Genomic DNA, 15,000 nt, shown 5'->3' with positions numbered 1-15,000 from the left:
GAAAATACAGAGAAAGTATATATAAATTAGTTCTTAATGAGACTTGCAAGGACAGAAAAAGGAAACAACAAACCAGGAAGATGAGAAGCAGTAGGGTTAAAAAACTGGAAACCAACACAATTGTTTGAAATACAAGGGAAGAGCAATGGCACAGGTTATGAATGCTGAGAGATCATGAGTTCACTGAAGACAAAATACAACAAACACTTGACTATGTGTAAGATGTGACCTCTGCATAAAAAACAAAACATCAGCTGCTGGAAGCTTGGAAATATCACTGTTTAATTGATTTTACGTACATCAAGAGACAGACTTTTAACACGTGTTAACATGTAAACACCCTTTTTACTATGCATCTGTTCTCAGTCATCTCCTGAAGATAAAACACACGGCTCAGCCAGCCTCAAGACAGCCCTACATAGCTGTGTATGTTACTATCACCTTTAAGAGATTTACCTTGAAAAAGCTTTCTTGGGGTCCAAGTATCCCAAAGTGTTTTGCAAACACCCAGGTGCCCATAGAACACATGGGCAATGATTATCTGCCTTTAAGACATACAAGATAAATTACTTCCACATTACAGGATTAGTCTTAGGGGACCTACCAGAGTACTACTAAATTAAGCCTCTTGCATTGCAGCAACTAAAAATAGTGCAGTAACAGCGACCGGTCTCTCACCTTCACCAACACTGTCAGGTTCCACTGTTCACCTCAGCACATTCTGAGAATACACAGAGACAGAATCCACACTGTATTCTAAAGTAAGCAGGTGTAACCTGCTTACCTTTATGTTACCAACATAAGCAAAATTTGGTTAAAACGATTCACAAAAAAGGTAGCATCTCTTTGCTAATGATCCAAGTGTCTTAAATGCAACAATAAAAGTGTCAAAAAGAAAACCTCAACACTTTTTCTTTTACTACCACTCAGAATATCCAACTTAATGATAATTCCACACTGACTTTGATCATGGGGATTTTTTGCTTTTAGAAAGCCTTTAAGTCATAAATTTCTAGTCACCTGCCTTTTCACTGTGGGAAATTATTCTGCAGTACTACTCTAAAATAATTGTATTCCCACATTGCAGAACAAAAAAAGGTATCTGAAAGAATAAAGTTTCAGAGAAGTTTCAGTTTCTCACAATTGCACAAGACACATAACAGTCACACAATATTGAGAGATGAAATTACAACTTTACATCCTTTAAAATTATTAACAAGTAATTCAATAACTCAACAAAATTATCAGCTTTTATCTGTGCTAATGCCTGTGTACCTATTATTTGTAATTTCTCAATGAACTCAGAAACTTAATAGCATGATTGTTAACTTTTAATCCTTTAGATAGCTTTAAAATGTCTCTTTCTCCAAAGAACCTTTATCCATTTAGGTAACAAAATTATCCTTACTCTATGTACATATGGCAGAAATTCTCACAGTGGCAGAATATTCTGTTCAAAGCATTATAACAGCACTATAGTTGAAACAACTATCATCTCACATCTCCATGTCAAAAGCAGATGACATTTTTTAGGTTTTTTTGGTCAGCAACAAGGAAAGAAAAAACAGTTTTGCACATAAAACATAAAACCCATGGAGGGGGACCATTTTTTGTAAATACAGAATCATTGCAAGTCAGCACAGTGTACAACTGGAACTAGACCACAACTCTGACACATTTTGTCAGTTTTACAAGAGGGAGAAGTTCCACATTCTAGTTCATTTGATAGAAAGTACATTTAGGAAGAAGTGTAGTATGTACTAACAATGGTTCTGCTGCAAGATGCAGAGAACATTCCTTTAATACAGACTTAGAAGAACTATTTAACAAGTAAGACCATAAATTTTGCTTATAACTACATCTTTCTTTATGGTGGCATTTCATTTATTTAAACAAATACACTGTTATTCCTAGAACTCTGCTGGAAGCTTTCAGGATAGTGAAATACAGGTGCATAGTCTATTTAATAACGAGTACAAACTCTCCTGGTAAGAAACTGATCTGTTCTCAACCCTTTCCTCTAACCTTTTTTATTTTTCCCCTGCTTCACTTGGGTCACAAATTCATGGCCAACTTTCAGCTGAGGAACCTGCACTACAACACTCAGCTTTCCAGTAGTAACCACATATGGAGTTTCCTTTACCAATATTGAGCAAGTTTCCAGAAAACATATTTACAGCTACAAACAACACATGAAAAGGCAAAAGATGTTGTTTTAAAACCATCTTGCACAGAACTAAAGAACACAGGCCTAGAAGTGACAACTGATTCACTTCCAACTCATCATCAGTGTACTTTATGTACATATAAAGATATAAATTCTTATATGTAAAAGAGAAGCCACAATTTAGGAAAACTGCCAAAACTCAACAGTTCAACTAACAAAAATTACTGTAAAACCCACGGAATGGAACCATAGAATGGTTTGGGTTGGAAGGGACACTAAATATCACCTGGCTCCAACCTGCTGCCATGGGCAGGGACACCTTTCACTAGACCAGGCTGGTCCAAGCCCTATCCAACCTGGCTAGGAACATTTCATGTTGTGATCTTGAAATTAAATATATTTTTATAGTATCTAACTGAAATTCACATTAAAAAATGTAGTTGCAAAAAGAAAAAAATACTTGAAAAAGAGTACCTTTTGTGGGTTACTTTTTTCTGACAACAGAGAAAGCATTCTTCTCAGTCTAATATTTTTATTTATTCATACAGAAGGGATTTTATTCCAGGAGTATAGATCTTTACTTGTTTAAAAACAAACAAAACCCTCTTCTTTTTTCAGTTCAACACAGACTCTTTTTTCAGTTCAACTTCTGAATTTCTTTTTTATCCAATTCGTAGAAAAAATACACTCTGTAAGAGCATTATAGATCAAGACTCCTTCATGAATGTATTCATATTTCATGCTAATTAGTCTTTGTACACAATCCCTTTCCCTGGTATGCTGAGTACATGTGTCTCTGTCCTCAGCTCCTCGTTAAATGTGCTGTAGTTTATTTGAGCACTGCATCACTGAGACTCAAAGAGACATTTCGGAATACCAAACTGCCTTTCTTCCTCTGCTGTATTTTATCAAGCTGATACCAACAAAAGCTCCATCTCTCTTAGAGAAACAAGGCAAGCAGCAGGTACAGAATTTACTGAGTACTAACAGAGTTATCACGGAATTCCAAACTTCTGGAGTGTGTGTATGTGGGTGACACATATTTGTGTGTGTATGACAAGCACTGATTCTTCCTCTTCTTTAATGGGAATCTGTGAGACACCAAATGTAGGAAAAAAAAAAAACCAATGCATCAATTTCCTTTGTAGGAAAAAATAGAAAAACCTTTGTGCCTTTGAGAGTTCACCTCCCCATGACTTTTCTTTATAGCCACAACTAACTCTTCCACCTTTCCTCTTCAAGATTTTCCTTTTTAAATTCTGAGAAGTCAGTTATAAAAAATTAAAACATGAATTCTGTAAGTTACCACCTAAAATATAAAACATTATAACTAAGACAGCTCAATCACAACATTGTGACTCTTAAAAGAGCCCTTTTAAGAAAATATGTGGCTGTTCTCACTCCAAATCTACTAAATTCTCTTTAAATTCTACTGCTGAAGCTTTTTGACAAAATTACTAATTTAAACTTGCAGAAAAGCTGATCAGCAGGGGCTTCGTTATTAATATTTTTCAGAAACACTTTTGGTTCCAGAGATTTCTTAACCAAACAATGGTTTTGCAGCAGCAAACACACACAAATTTGGAAGAGCCTTTACAAACGCAGCACTGAAAGTGGTACTAAGGGCAGGTGGATCATCAGTGTGTATCTGCAGAACCACTACAGTCACTAAGTAACCCACAGGATTCATTTCATATCATTGCTCCTCCACTGGGGAAGACTAACTTGTCCTAGTGAAGTTCCAAAAGGGTTAAGCACTGCCAATTAAACTAAAACTGAAGGAATCACCTCCACATAAGAGCATTTGACCTGGATGTAGAACAGATAAAATGCTGATTCTGAAACTGAACTCCATTTCTACAGGAATTGTGTGCAATACATTATGCTATACCTCAAAGTAATCAATGAATAAAGACAGCAGCCTTCAAATATCTCAGACCTCAAACTATTTCCCATCTGTCTCTTAATCTGAATATAATTTAATTCCCATACAGACCGTTTGTATTTGATTTTCTGACGCTGCAGCTATTGCAGTTCTCTACGTAATGCTGACTAAGACAATATCCAAATTTCTCAATCCAAACCCTCCGGTAGAACAACAATGCCCTGAAAAAATATTAACCCAGCTGCACACATAGAGAGGGCCAACTCCAGGAATAACAAATTGGAGATCTAGGAAAATTGTCCCTCATTATTTTTCCCACTTATGAATATATACCACAAAGCTTTTAAAAGCAAAGTCCCAAGAAACAATGAAAGTATAATGTGGACTGAGATCTCCAGTGATATTCCTGTATATCTGTCCAACCCTATGGTACAATCACTCTGAAAGCATTATTTATATAAGATTTGACAGCAAAACAAGACAGTAAGACAACTCAAAAATTGCATAACTGAGACTAAGCCTCACTTCTGAGAAAGTCTAAATAGATTTAATTTGTTTTAATGTGGGATATTCTTTATTCTCTGTCACATGATAAAATCAACTCTATAGTCGCAAACCATCAAGTGTCAAACTTGAAAAAAGACGTTTGATCCTTCCTGTATGTTTCAAAAGGAAAATCTTCACAAAGTATCACTGTTCCCTCACATCAGACCAACAGAGACAAAACTTGTGGTCTAAATATCAGCATCATCAGAATAATTTATGAAAATAAAGTCTTCATTTATTCTCTGTAATATTTACAACAATGCCATCTGCCCATTTCATCATACAACACTGTGCTTTATCATACAGAATTAGTATCAAATGCAATCCACACAGAACTCTCAGACACTCCCAAGTAAAGCAAGTAAAAGACTTTGTTGTTACACTGGTTTTTAAACACAGATTTGGGGGTGAATAATTAGCTTCTGATGTCCTTGTAGTAAATAAGTAGTATGATCACTAGCAGGTCATACCAACAGGACATCTATTGTACACAGTAGGTTTTTTCAAAATAAAATACATATTCTTTGCAACTCAATGTTACAAGCTGCCTTTGATATAGAAAAGGAATTAAGTTAATAAAATGTGAGTGTGCCAAAATGTTACTTGAAATAAAATACTGAGAACTAAAATTTACAAACTTTGCCCCCCAATTGGAAGTCTTCCTTTGTTTTGGCCCCTTTGGAATGCCATTTCATTCCTTTTGTGATGTGGTGAATGAAATGGGCACTGATGATCCTGAAATAAAAGACACACACTCCCTTCAACAGGAGCAGGTGCCGTGGAACAGCCACCAGTTGCACAGAGGCTTCCTCATATGAAAAAAAATTACACAGGAACATACATGCAAGGAATTCTTGGGAGGCCTCATTTGCCATTCTCCTGAACAATAGCCCAGCTGCAGCCGAACTACATGAATCCTTCCCGGGATCAGTTTGGGAACTGTGCTGCTCTGTATCACTACTAAAAGTTTATTTATAAATTTTAACTCTTAAAGAGTCAACTGGTGTAGTTAAACATCACTACCTGATGCAAAACTGAACACAAAGAACACATGTGGCCTTTCTTCCCTCTCTTCTTTTTTTTTTTTTTTTCCTCTTGACACTTCAAACATATCAAGACTGGCTATCATTATCAGGTCCAAATTGCCCCTGACACTTCTGGGTAGAAAAGCTTTTCTTTAGTTGGTAATTATATACAATTTTTTTTTTTTATTAATCAAGAAATAAGTTCTTATGCATTTACCATGATCATTGTTTAAATAACTGTAAGATTATCAAAAAACCAAAAAATGCATATGAAATATATCAAAATACAGAGACACATATATAAATCTATACTGGATGGTAATAATTGTGGGCATCAGTTCATTTAAACCATGCAAAGTTTTTTCCATCCCCGAGTTTGACAGTTTACATATTGGATAAATAGAATGAACAAGGAAAGGAAAGAGTGAAAAATGGCAAATTAACAACTCACTCTTTCTTCTTTATGGTACTTGAATTTATTCCATTGTTGAAAAACAACAATTTCAAATACAGTGAAAGATGAAAACAAACCAATCTGCTGCACGCCTGTGTCAAACAGATCCGAAGACTGATGACCTAAGTGTGCAATCTGAGTGAAATTCCCCTAAGACACACAAAAACTTAGAGAGCCTAAACTGCAAAGCTCTATCTTCATCTGCTTTGGATTCCCACATGTTTGCAAAGGAGAGGGAGAGGAGGGAAAGCAAACAAACACACACTGCCTGAATTAATCAGAAGACCAAGGGAGCCACCTGCAGTTTGCAATCCAGAAGCAAATACATAATGAGCTCATAGGTTTTTCTCTCTTTTTTTTTGTTGGCAAAGCAGTGTAGGTAGTTGAAGTAGTGCAGGTAGTTGAAGTAGTGCAATATATCTGTGCTTAACAGTAGAGATTTCTGTAATTAAACTCAATCTTGTTGTCTTACACCTACAAATAGAGCTGTGGCAAAGGAAATTTGTCCAATACTGAGACCTTTAAAAGCCTGCTAACATTTAAGTTCTCTGATGAATTTGATCTGGGCTTCTCAGTATACCAAATTAGAGCCATTTTTTAAGAGTACTAATTGCTGATCTTTTTGTTAAAAAGTAACAAATGGAAGTGAATGCAAAGAATTTTCCTTCAAGTTTAATGGTGCACTGACCTCATTCTTTGGCTGCTACTTATGTGTTTACTATGAAATAGCTGAAAAGTAAGTAAAACAAAACTTTTCTCCCCACTAAAAATGTTATTATGCCAAGCTAGAAGGAAGGGCTGATGAAGAATGACGCACTTTTTGTAATGTCATTTGTCAGTCAGGAATAACGGTGAATATAAGCTTTGTAATATTCACAGAGAAACGTTGTACAGACGTAGAATCAATCTTGAAATATTGCATCACTGCAATGGTAGAATAAAAACTTGAAAGTTGCACTTAATGCATGCAAACTTAATTATTTCAATGAGATGTTTGAAGCTAAAACCTTCATTCTGATCACAGGAAGAAGATTATCTGCTTCAGCAGATTAACTGGTCACAAAGGGGGTTAAAAATAAAATTCATGCCAGAAAGGCATACCTGTTAATTAGGAAGGGCAAGGGAAGGAATAGAAAGAAACTGCATCACCACTTTAAAACCAGCCTGTCTGACTCTGCCCACTCCTCATTATCTAGCAGAGGCATAGATTAAAATAGTATAAGTGTTAAACCACAACAATAAATTACTCTAGAAATTAAAAAAAACCCCAACACTAAACTAACTAACTAACCACAAAATAACACACTATCCTTTAAGAATGGGTGTTTTCACAGAGGAACAAATTTACACATTATTTTCTTCAGAAGTTCAAAAAATCATCCTGCTTTATATCAAACGTAGGACACAAGACTCTGCTGTAAAACGCCCTTCCTAGCCAGGTTCTACATTCCCTTCTTGCATAAAGGTCCCTTGCACAACTAAAATAAGAAGGCACAATAAGGTTCAAAGACAAACTGCAGTGAACATGCAGTGGCTCCATGAGGAACAGCAACAGGGCCTCAAAGAAAACTCACTGAAGGTGAATGTAACACTAACATCTGCATGATGCTAATGAGTAAGATTACACTATCAACTTGCACATGGATATTACAGAATTAACATGTTATTAGTATCAATGAAGGATGTTCAAACCAGAAGGGTTGTTTTAATTAAAACCTAACAAAAATACACTGATTTGTTCAACACATGTGAAGAAACTAAAATATACACAATTATGCCTTTCATTTTGCTGTACTATAGAAGGTTTTGGGGAACAAGAATAATTTCAAATACTGAACAGGTAAGTTGTTCAAACTTTCTGGCATATTTTCTTAACAATGGAAAATATAAGGTATAATAAGGTGTTCCTGTGGATATCGCAAGCAAGGGCAAATAAAAGCTGGAAGTGGGTGGGAATAGCAGCCCACCTACACACCAGCCTTTAATTCACTACTCCAAGAAAGCTGGCATTTAGACCTCAAATGTCATGTACCCACAGAAAGTAGGTGGCAATCAAAAGACTACTGCAGCTCGAGTCTTAATGATTCACTTTAATTAGAATGTAGACATCCAAGCATTTTAAGGCAGGAAAGGAAAACATGGAGAAATTTTACCAGAACTGAAGGAAGTCTTGAAAAGATACCCCAATCAACAGATGCAAACAGAAGGTTCTAGTCAATGATCTACTAGCAGAAATAAACTGTCAATACCTTTTAAAAAAATATTTTGTTCATGTTTAGTTCAATTATAGCTTACATGAAAGTTTGTATTTTCTCTTGTCCTTTCTCACTCAAACTCCCATAATGTGAAAAACACAGCTCCGCTATTAAGACCTTACTTCAATTTTGAAAACATATCAAAATTATTGTTGAATTGTATTTTAAAAGTCTAATCATAAAGAAGCAAGAGAATCCTGATCGAGAAGTTTTCCCTTGAGGCAAGTTGGATGGATAATGAATTCTGTACTGGAACAATCCCAGTAGTTACAGACTATTATGTACTAATTACTACCTTTACACATCTACTGTACACATAATTAATTTCTTCAGAGCACTACTATCATTCTTGACTGGCAAAATACACAACCTAAATTACAAGAGCCAGAAATTAACATGATCCTTTAGGGAGAAGGCATTAACTTGCTTTGCAGTGTTCTGCAATTAGACTATCAATCAAACAGTGAGAAGTGATTTTGATTGCAGTAGGCCCCATACATTAAAAGTATTGTCACATCTCTGCAAAGTTATCTCAAGCCCCAAGCATATGATGTGTCACAAGTTGTCTACAGAGTCATAACATTTCAGTCCTTTACCTATTAGCAAACACTTCACACAATTCTACTTGTGTTTAATATTCCAAAAATTAAACAGCAACATAGGGAGCTTTTTGACATCTTATTCCACAAAGCATCGCAGACATGACACTGCTGCTGCTGTTCTTATCCCTCACAGTGGTGACCAGAGATAAAATTTTATGTCAATTAAGGGACAAGAGCAAAGTCTGATAAAAGGATGCTCCAGCTGCACAACATAACACGACCTGCTTAAATTATTTTAAAGGCTTGCTTTAAATAGGTTCTTGCCAAGAACACTGATGTTTTAAACAGTTAATTTTAGTTGATGGGATTTTTAAGTTATTCTACAGAACTGCAAGCATACACACCCTAACTCTACCAGAAAGCAGTAGCCCAAGTTTCCTGTGATGTATAACCACTTGAGATTAAGATACTAAGTATAAATTCTTGTTCAACTTCTTTAGAATATTTCTCTCCAAAAGTACCACTTCCCTACAGCTCTAGATGCATTCCTTGAACACAGACAGCACTCAAACAGCAAGACAGCTCACAGGGTAGAGATAACCAACTTAAAGTTATTTCTGGAGTATCTTAAAACAATACTATGTTAGCTGAGAAAGAAACACAAAGTTTTGTTCTCATTGTGCCAAAGAATCATTAATAGAATCCAGAGGTTTAATCAAATTTCAGTGCCGCAATGTACACGGAATTACAAATTTTTAATAAGTGTGTATGCTATTCCTTTTAGTTCAGTGACTATTCCCATTGGTATTCCAAAATGCCATGAAATACAAGAGAGTAAACGCTAAGTCATCACAATTGCTTTTGGCAATTGTCAGTTTTCTTCCACTCATTCTTTTATTTGTTTTACATGCTGGTTGTGCTCTTGAGAATATAAAATGCATTTCTAGTTGTCTTCCTATCCTTCTCCTGTAATGTATTAGGAAAGCATACCAAAAAATAGGATTAAAGTAGAAGAGAAATTTGATCCTGGATCATGCTTGAAATAGGTATCTGGGGGATTACTGAGCTGCCTGTGACTCTTAAGGCAAAAGGTGAAGAAGAATGGTGAACAGCATCCCATATTTCCCTTTGCAGATCGCAGTTGCAGGAAAAAAGTTGCTTCTGGAATGCAATTTTTTGGGCCTGCACTGCAACTGAATGCTCTCGAGATTCTTTTTGACTTCTAGCAGCTTTTCAAGTTTCAAGAACAACTTGTACTCAAAGACAGACAACACTGTCTGTCTCTATGAGTCAGCCCAGAAAGATTTTCATATCCTGGGTAACATGCAGTAACAGTTTTAATTTGCAGCTTTTGTTATGGCATCTTATTTTCTACAACCATTAACTGAGAACAACACAAGGAAGAACAAGAAAAATATCTGCAAGGTTATCACTACAGCAAGTTATTTAGAGAATTTCTGTTGTTCCTGTTTTCAGAACTGTGCAACTATGTCAACAAGAATTTCTTCTCACAAGAAAATTACAACTATTTCAAAATTTCAAGAAGGTTTTTTCAGTATTTTTAACAAAGAAGCTTTTCAGGAATTCAGAAACATTGCTTCCAATTTCTGATGAAGAAATTCAGCTCAAGGTAGAAGTTTGTCCTTTTCCTTAAGAAGGGGCTCATGCCGTTGTGAGTGACATCTGCTGCCAGGCATTGTTTCCCTTAAAGGTCTTCCTGACACACTAAAACCAGTGACCAACTCCACATCATTTTAACTGCAGCGCTATAAATCAAAAATTGATCAAACTTTGATATGGAAGAAAGTGTTAAATTACTGTAGATGCTGCTTTCATATTACTGCATGTAATATCTGAACATTTACACCAGAAAGTGGCCTAAAGTGCATTGTAAAAGCAGAATGCTAATGGCTCAAATTCAGTGACTACTGAAAAGAATATGAGCCACAAGTGGAGGGACAGTGTATCTGTGTTATGAAAAACACAGCTATGATCAACTCTTTGGAGGGATTTTAACAGAACACAGAATAAGACATATTCAGAAATAACTCAAGGAACCTACTCAAAAACAAACAAACAAACAAACAAATGAACAACAACAGCAGCAAACCACACACCCCCCCCCCCCCCCCCCCCCCCCCAAACAAAGCAGCGCATTCAAAACTGTGTGCTTGCTTATTTGGCCTCTGACCACTTGAAACATCTGATTCCATCCACCTTTAAGAACTGCACAACCCCGAAGTTTCGTAACTGGTTGATGAATGGACAAGAGATTTGTTGCTAAATCAGGAATTCATTCTTTCACTATTCACCACTTCTTGGACTCTAATTTGTAGGGCTTCCCCATGCGCTCCTAAGTTATTACTAAATTATATATACATATATTTTACATATATATATACATACACATATATATATACACACACATACACATATATATAAATAAAATATATACTGAATTACTTCAGCAGTGCTTTCTTGTTTTCTTTGCCTGAAGCAAATTACTGGTAAATGGCCACATATGTAATACTGATCAATTGACCATCAACCACAGATAATAATGAAAAGACTTTTTGAAAAAACTATGTGCAGTCTCAGACATGTGAAAGACCATTTGAGGACCTGAGAATGATATTAAAGTATCAGAATCATAACCAATATTCAGTTGTTAGTAAATGTACTCCCAACTCAAAACACAAATATTAGCATTGTATTTCCAATTGAAAGAATAAAGTGCTTGAGAAATTAATTTGTTTTTTATCTGAGGAGGTATTTGCAGGTCATTCTGATCAGCCTCAGTTACACCTGACAAAGCTCCAGTATAGTTTTTATTCTCATTGTGGTGTTCTCTGCAGTATTCAAACAGACCCGTTTCACGCTGTTCCAACAAAAAATCCATAGATTATCTGATGTTTTTCCATGGTATTATGCAAACACTTTAAAAAGTGTGCACTCACACATTCAACCCTTTGAAGACTAACTTACATCATTCGCTAATGACAGCAGTACTGCAGTTTGACTACAGACAACTTGGGGTTGGGGGAAATGCTTCCTAGACTACACAACAGAAATTTAAACACTAACTAACAGAGTATATTTAAAAACTTTTTTGTTAAATGACAGCTACATATAATATTAAAAAAAAAGTGAAAGCAAATACTAAGGACATAAACACAATAAGTTTGAAAAGCATGATAGTTTCAACCACATATTCCAGAATCATGACAAGAAGGCACAGTATAGTTGTGACTTTGTGATTCAACTGCATGTTGTAATTGCTACATCCCAAGGCTTACTTGTAGAAGATTCTGATTTAGCTGAGTCGTACAAGCAAGTACATTTCTGTTACACAACAAACTCTGGAATACCTGCAAAAACCTGGCAACTTACAGTTCCTGCAGCTAGGAATATTAATGCAAATAAAGCATGATTTGCATCTGTCTGCAATATACCCTGCACTTTTAAGAAATATTACTGCAAAAAGATTCCTTTCCTCATGTTACAATGTGAGGGAGGAGCATTTCTTGTAACAGACTCTTAAGCTTAATAAAAACAAAGGTTTTACATCATCTCCCTGCTATAAAACCATCATAAGAATTCCATGATATTGCACAAAGCATAAAAGAGATTGTCATTGCATGGTTTTAAACATAATGGAAGCATAATAAAAAGGAAAATAAGAACGTACCTTTCATTTGGGTTCCAAAGGTAAGCGCCAATTTCGCAAACAGCTCTGGGTTTTCAAATTTGTCTTCTTCAGCTTTTACCCAAAAGCTGTTTTCTCCTATCTCTTGAGGTTCAATCTGAAAAGAAATGGCATCTCCAAAGTCAATAACTAGTTTTTTCAACACCAAGATAAAACAAATGCCCCTGAACTTTTGTGATTATTGGACTGAAGGAAGTTTATCCACATTTCGAGTGTGTTCTCGTAATGATGCTTCCTGCATAAACTCAATGGCATGAACCGCCCTCTAACCACAAATGGGTTTTATTGCATTTCTTCCATTCAACAAGTTCTCCAAGCAGGCCTGATAACATATTAGCATCTGAGTTTGCAAGTCTTCCAGCTTTCTCTGGATTACTTCATAGAGAGTTCCCAAATTCTTCACCATTGCTATGCACCCCTGTCACTTGAGAACTGCAGGAGGAACTCTTTCTTACACTGCCAGAGTATGGAATAGTTTATCTGTAAATGGACTGTCAATATGGATCCTTCAGTGACTCAATATTTAGTCTGTACTGGCTATATTAAAAAAAAGAAAGTGCTCTGAAATATAGAAGCTGAAAGACAACTCTACTCTTCATATATGACTCAGAACTCCTATTTTGTTTTCAAAATATGTTCCTCTAACAGCTTTTAACATATTATCAATTCTTGTTTACAAGTTTGTTTAAATGCCAAGTAATTTTCAAGGGCTATTTAATTTCAAGATGACATGCAGGAAATTCAGCAATACTGTATTTGTCAGTCTCACTTCATTTTCACTGCAACACACTGGTCCTCCACCTTTTACCGCTGCTTTACCACCAGCTCCAGATAAGATATTTTTTAAAAAAAAACTACCTTAATCCAACACTAATGGGGAAGACAGTTACAGCAAAAGGGACTAAATTAAAGACTAAGAATTTTATTCCTCAAATGATGGCTCCTTAAAAGTGATGAACAAATAGACTTTCCACTTTCTCAGCAGGCAGGAGATCTTTGGCGCCGTTCCCAGAGCTCTTAAGCAAAGCGTCCATCTGCAGTTACTTCCCATTGTCATATCCAGTGTTCAGATGTACACTTTATCAATTATTTCTATAAACTCATAAATGTAAATGATTACAATGAAATTGGCTGTTATTACCAATATGTCTTATGAACTAAAAAGCTTATTTTTCTATGTGTTTACTGGACAGCACTCTGAGTGTGCTTCACAATTACAAAGCTCCTGCAATTATCTCAAATCAGATATTACTTAGCCAGAACAACTGAGTTTAGCAAACATAAGTTATTTATGTCTGGCAGAAATTCTTTCCCGCTTAAGTGAGACGCCTAAATAAATGTGTCTAATCTAAACCAACCCTCTTTTAGCTGAAATTCATTAGCCCTTGTACCCATAGCAACAGGTCCCACTAAACAATTTGTCCCTAGTTTTCTTACAGGCTCCTTCAAGTATTGAAAGGCTACAATAAGGTCTCCCCAGATAATGCACTGAGGTTACCCAAAACAAGCCATTTTTTCTTCTAAAAAAATGTGATTATGTTTAACCACATTAAGACACTGGAAGTTCATGGTGCCCAAACCTTTCCCTTGAGCAGTCCCATGGTTCCTCCCTGTGGTCACAGCCCTACTCCAGCACATCACTGATTAAGAACAGCCAATAAGCATCTCAGACAAATAACCTAAAAGTACCATTACAGGTCTGACACCAGCATTCTCTGAACTTACAACTACACTAAACATCATGAACTTAAAACATTTCTGCTTGAAATAGCATGCTGCTAGCTATATGTGAGAACTGCTTTAAAACATTTTGGAGATAGATAGATAGAAATAGGGAGAGAGAAAGAGAGAGTGATACACAACTTAATGCAAAGCTGCAATTCATGTTCACTGCACCTGATATTGGAACTGCACTGGCTTCCTGAGATACTTGGTCAAACACCAAGTTCTGGCAAGGTGAATCTCACTGAAAAATTCCTCATAGTATACAGTCTTAACTATATCTGTGTAAAGTAAGGAGGGGGAGGAACATAAGCTTCACAGTTCTTGTTGTACCTTTGACCAGTTGATTCTCTTCATGGAAACTTCCAGTTGATACTTCTTCTTCTCCTTCATCCCATGTGGTAACGCTGGTGCGACCGGAAAAGGAGCAAAGGAAATACCTCCAAGAGGTGGTGGCATTGGAGGCCCACCAAAAGGCGGTGGTGGAGGAGGAGGGACTCCTCCACCAGGGAGCGGAGGTGGAGGAGGTAGTCCTGCTCCACCAGGCAGAGGAGGAGGTGGAGGTACTGCTCCACCAGGCAGAGGAGGAGGTGGTGGTATTGCTCCACCGGGCAGAGGAGGAGGTGGAGGAATTACTGTTCCACCAGGTAAAGGAGGAGGAGGAGGAATTGCTGCTCCCCCAGGCAGTGGAGGAGGAG

General features: G+C 36.5%; 1 protein-coding gene across 1 annotated transcript in view; it reads right to left on the bottom strand.

Moving 5' to 3' along the window:
- The window catches only part of DIAPH2 (diaphanous related formin 2), a 199,070-nt gene that overhangs the window by 141,587 nt on the left and 42,483 nt on the right, over positions 1 to 15,000 (bottom strand). Inside the window, 2 exon segments of the mRNA XM_027645135.1 lie at positions 12,563 to 12,677; positions 14,636 to 15,000. The exon segment at positions 14,636 to 15,000 is cut by the window's right edge and continues 10 nt beyond it. Coding sequence (XP_027500936.1) covers positions 12,563 to 12,677; positions 14,636 to 15,000 — 480 coding nt within the window.

The sequence above is a fragment of the Corapipo altera genome, unplaced genomic scaffold (assembly GCF_003945725.1).
Source record: "Corapipo altera isolate COAL_440 unplaced genomic scaffold, ASM394572v1 65, whole genome shotgun sequence".
In the NCBI taxonomy this organism is placed as follows: domain Eukaryota; kingdom Metazoa; phylum Chordata; class Aves; order Passeriformes; family Pipridae; genus Corapipo; species Corapipo altera.
Note: the sequence above shows the minus strand (reverse complement) of the source record. Positions and strands in the feature narration are given on the sequence as shown.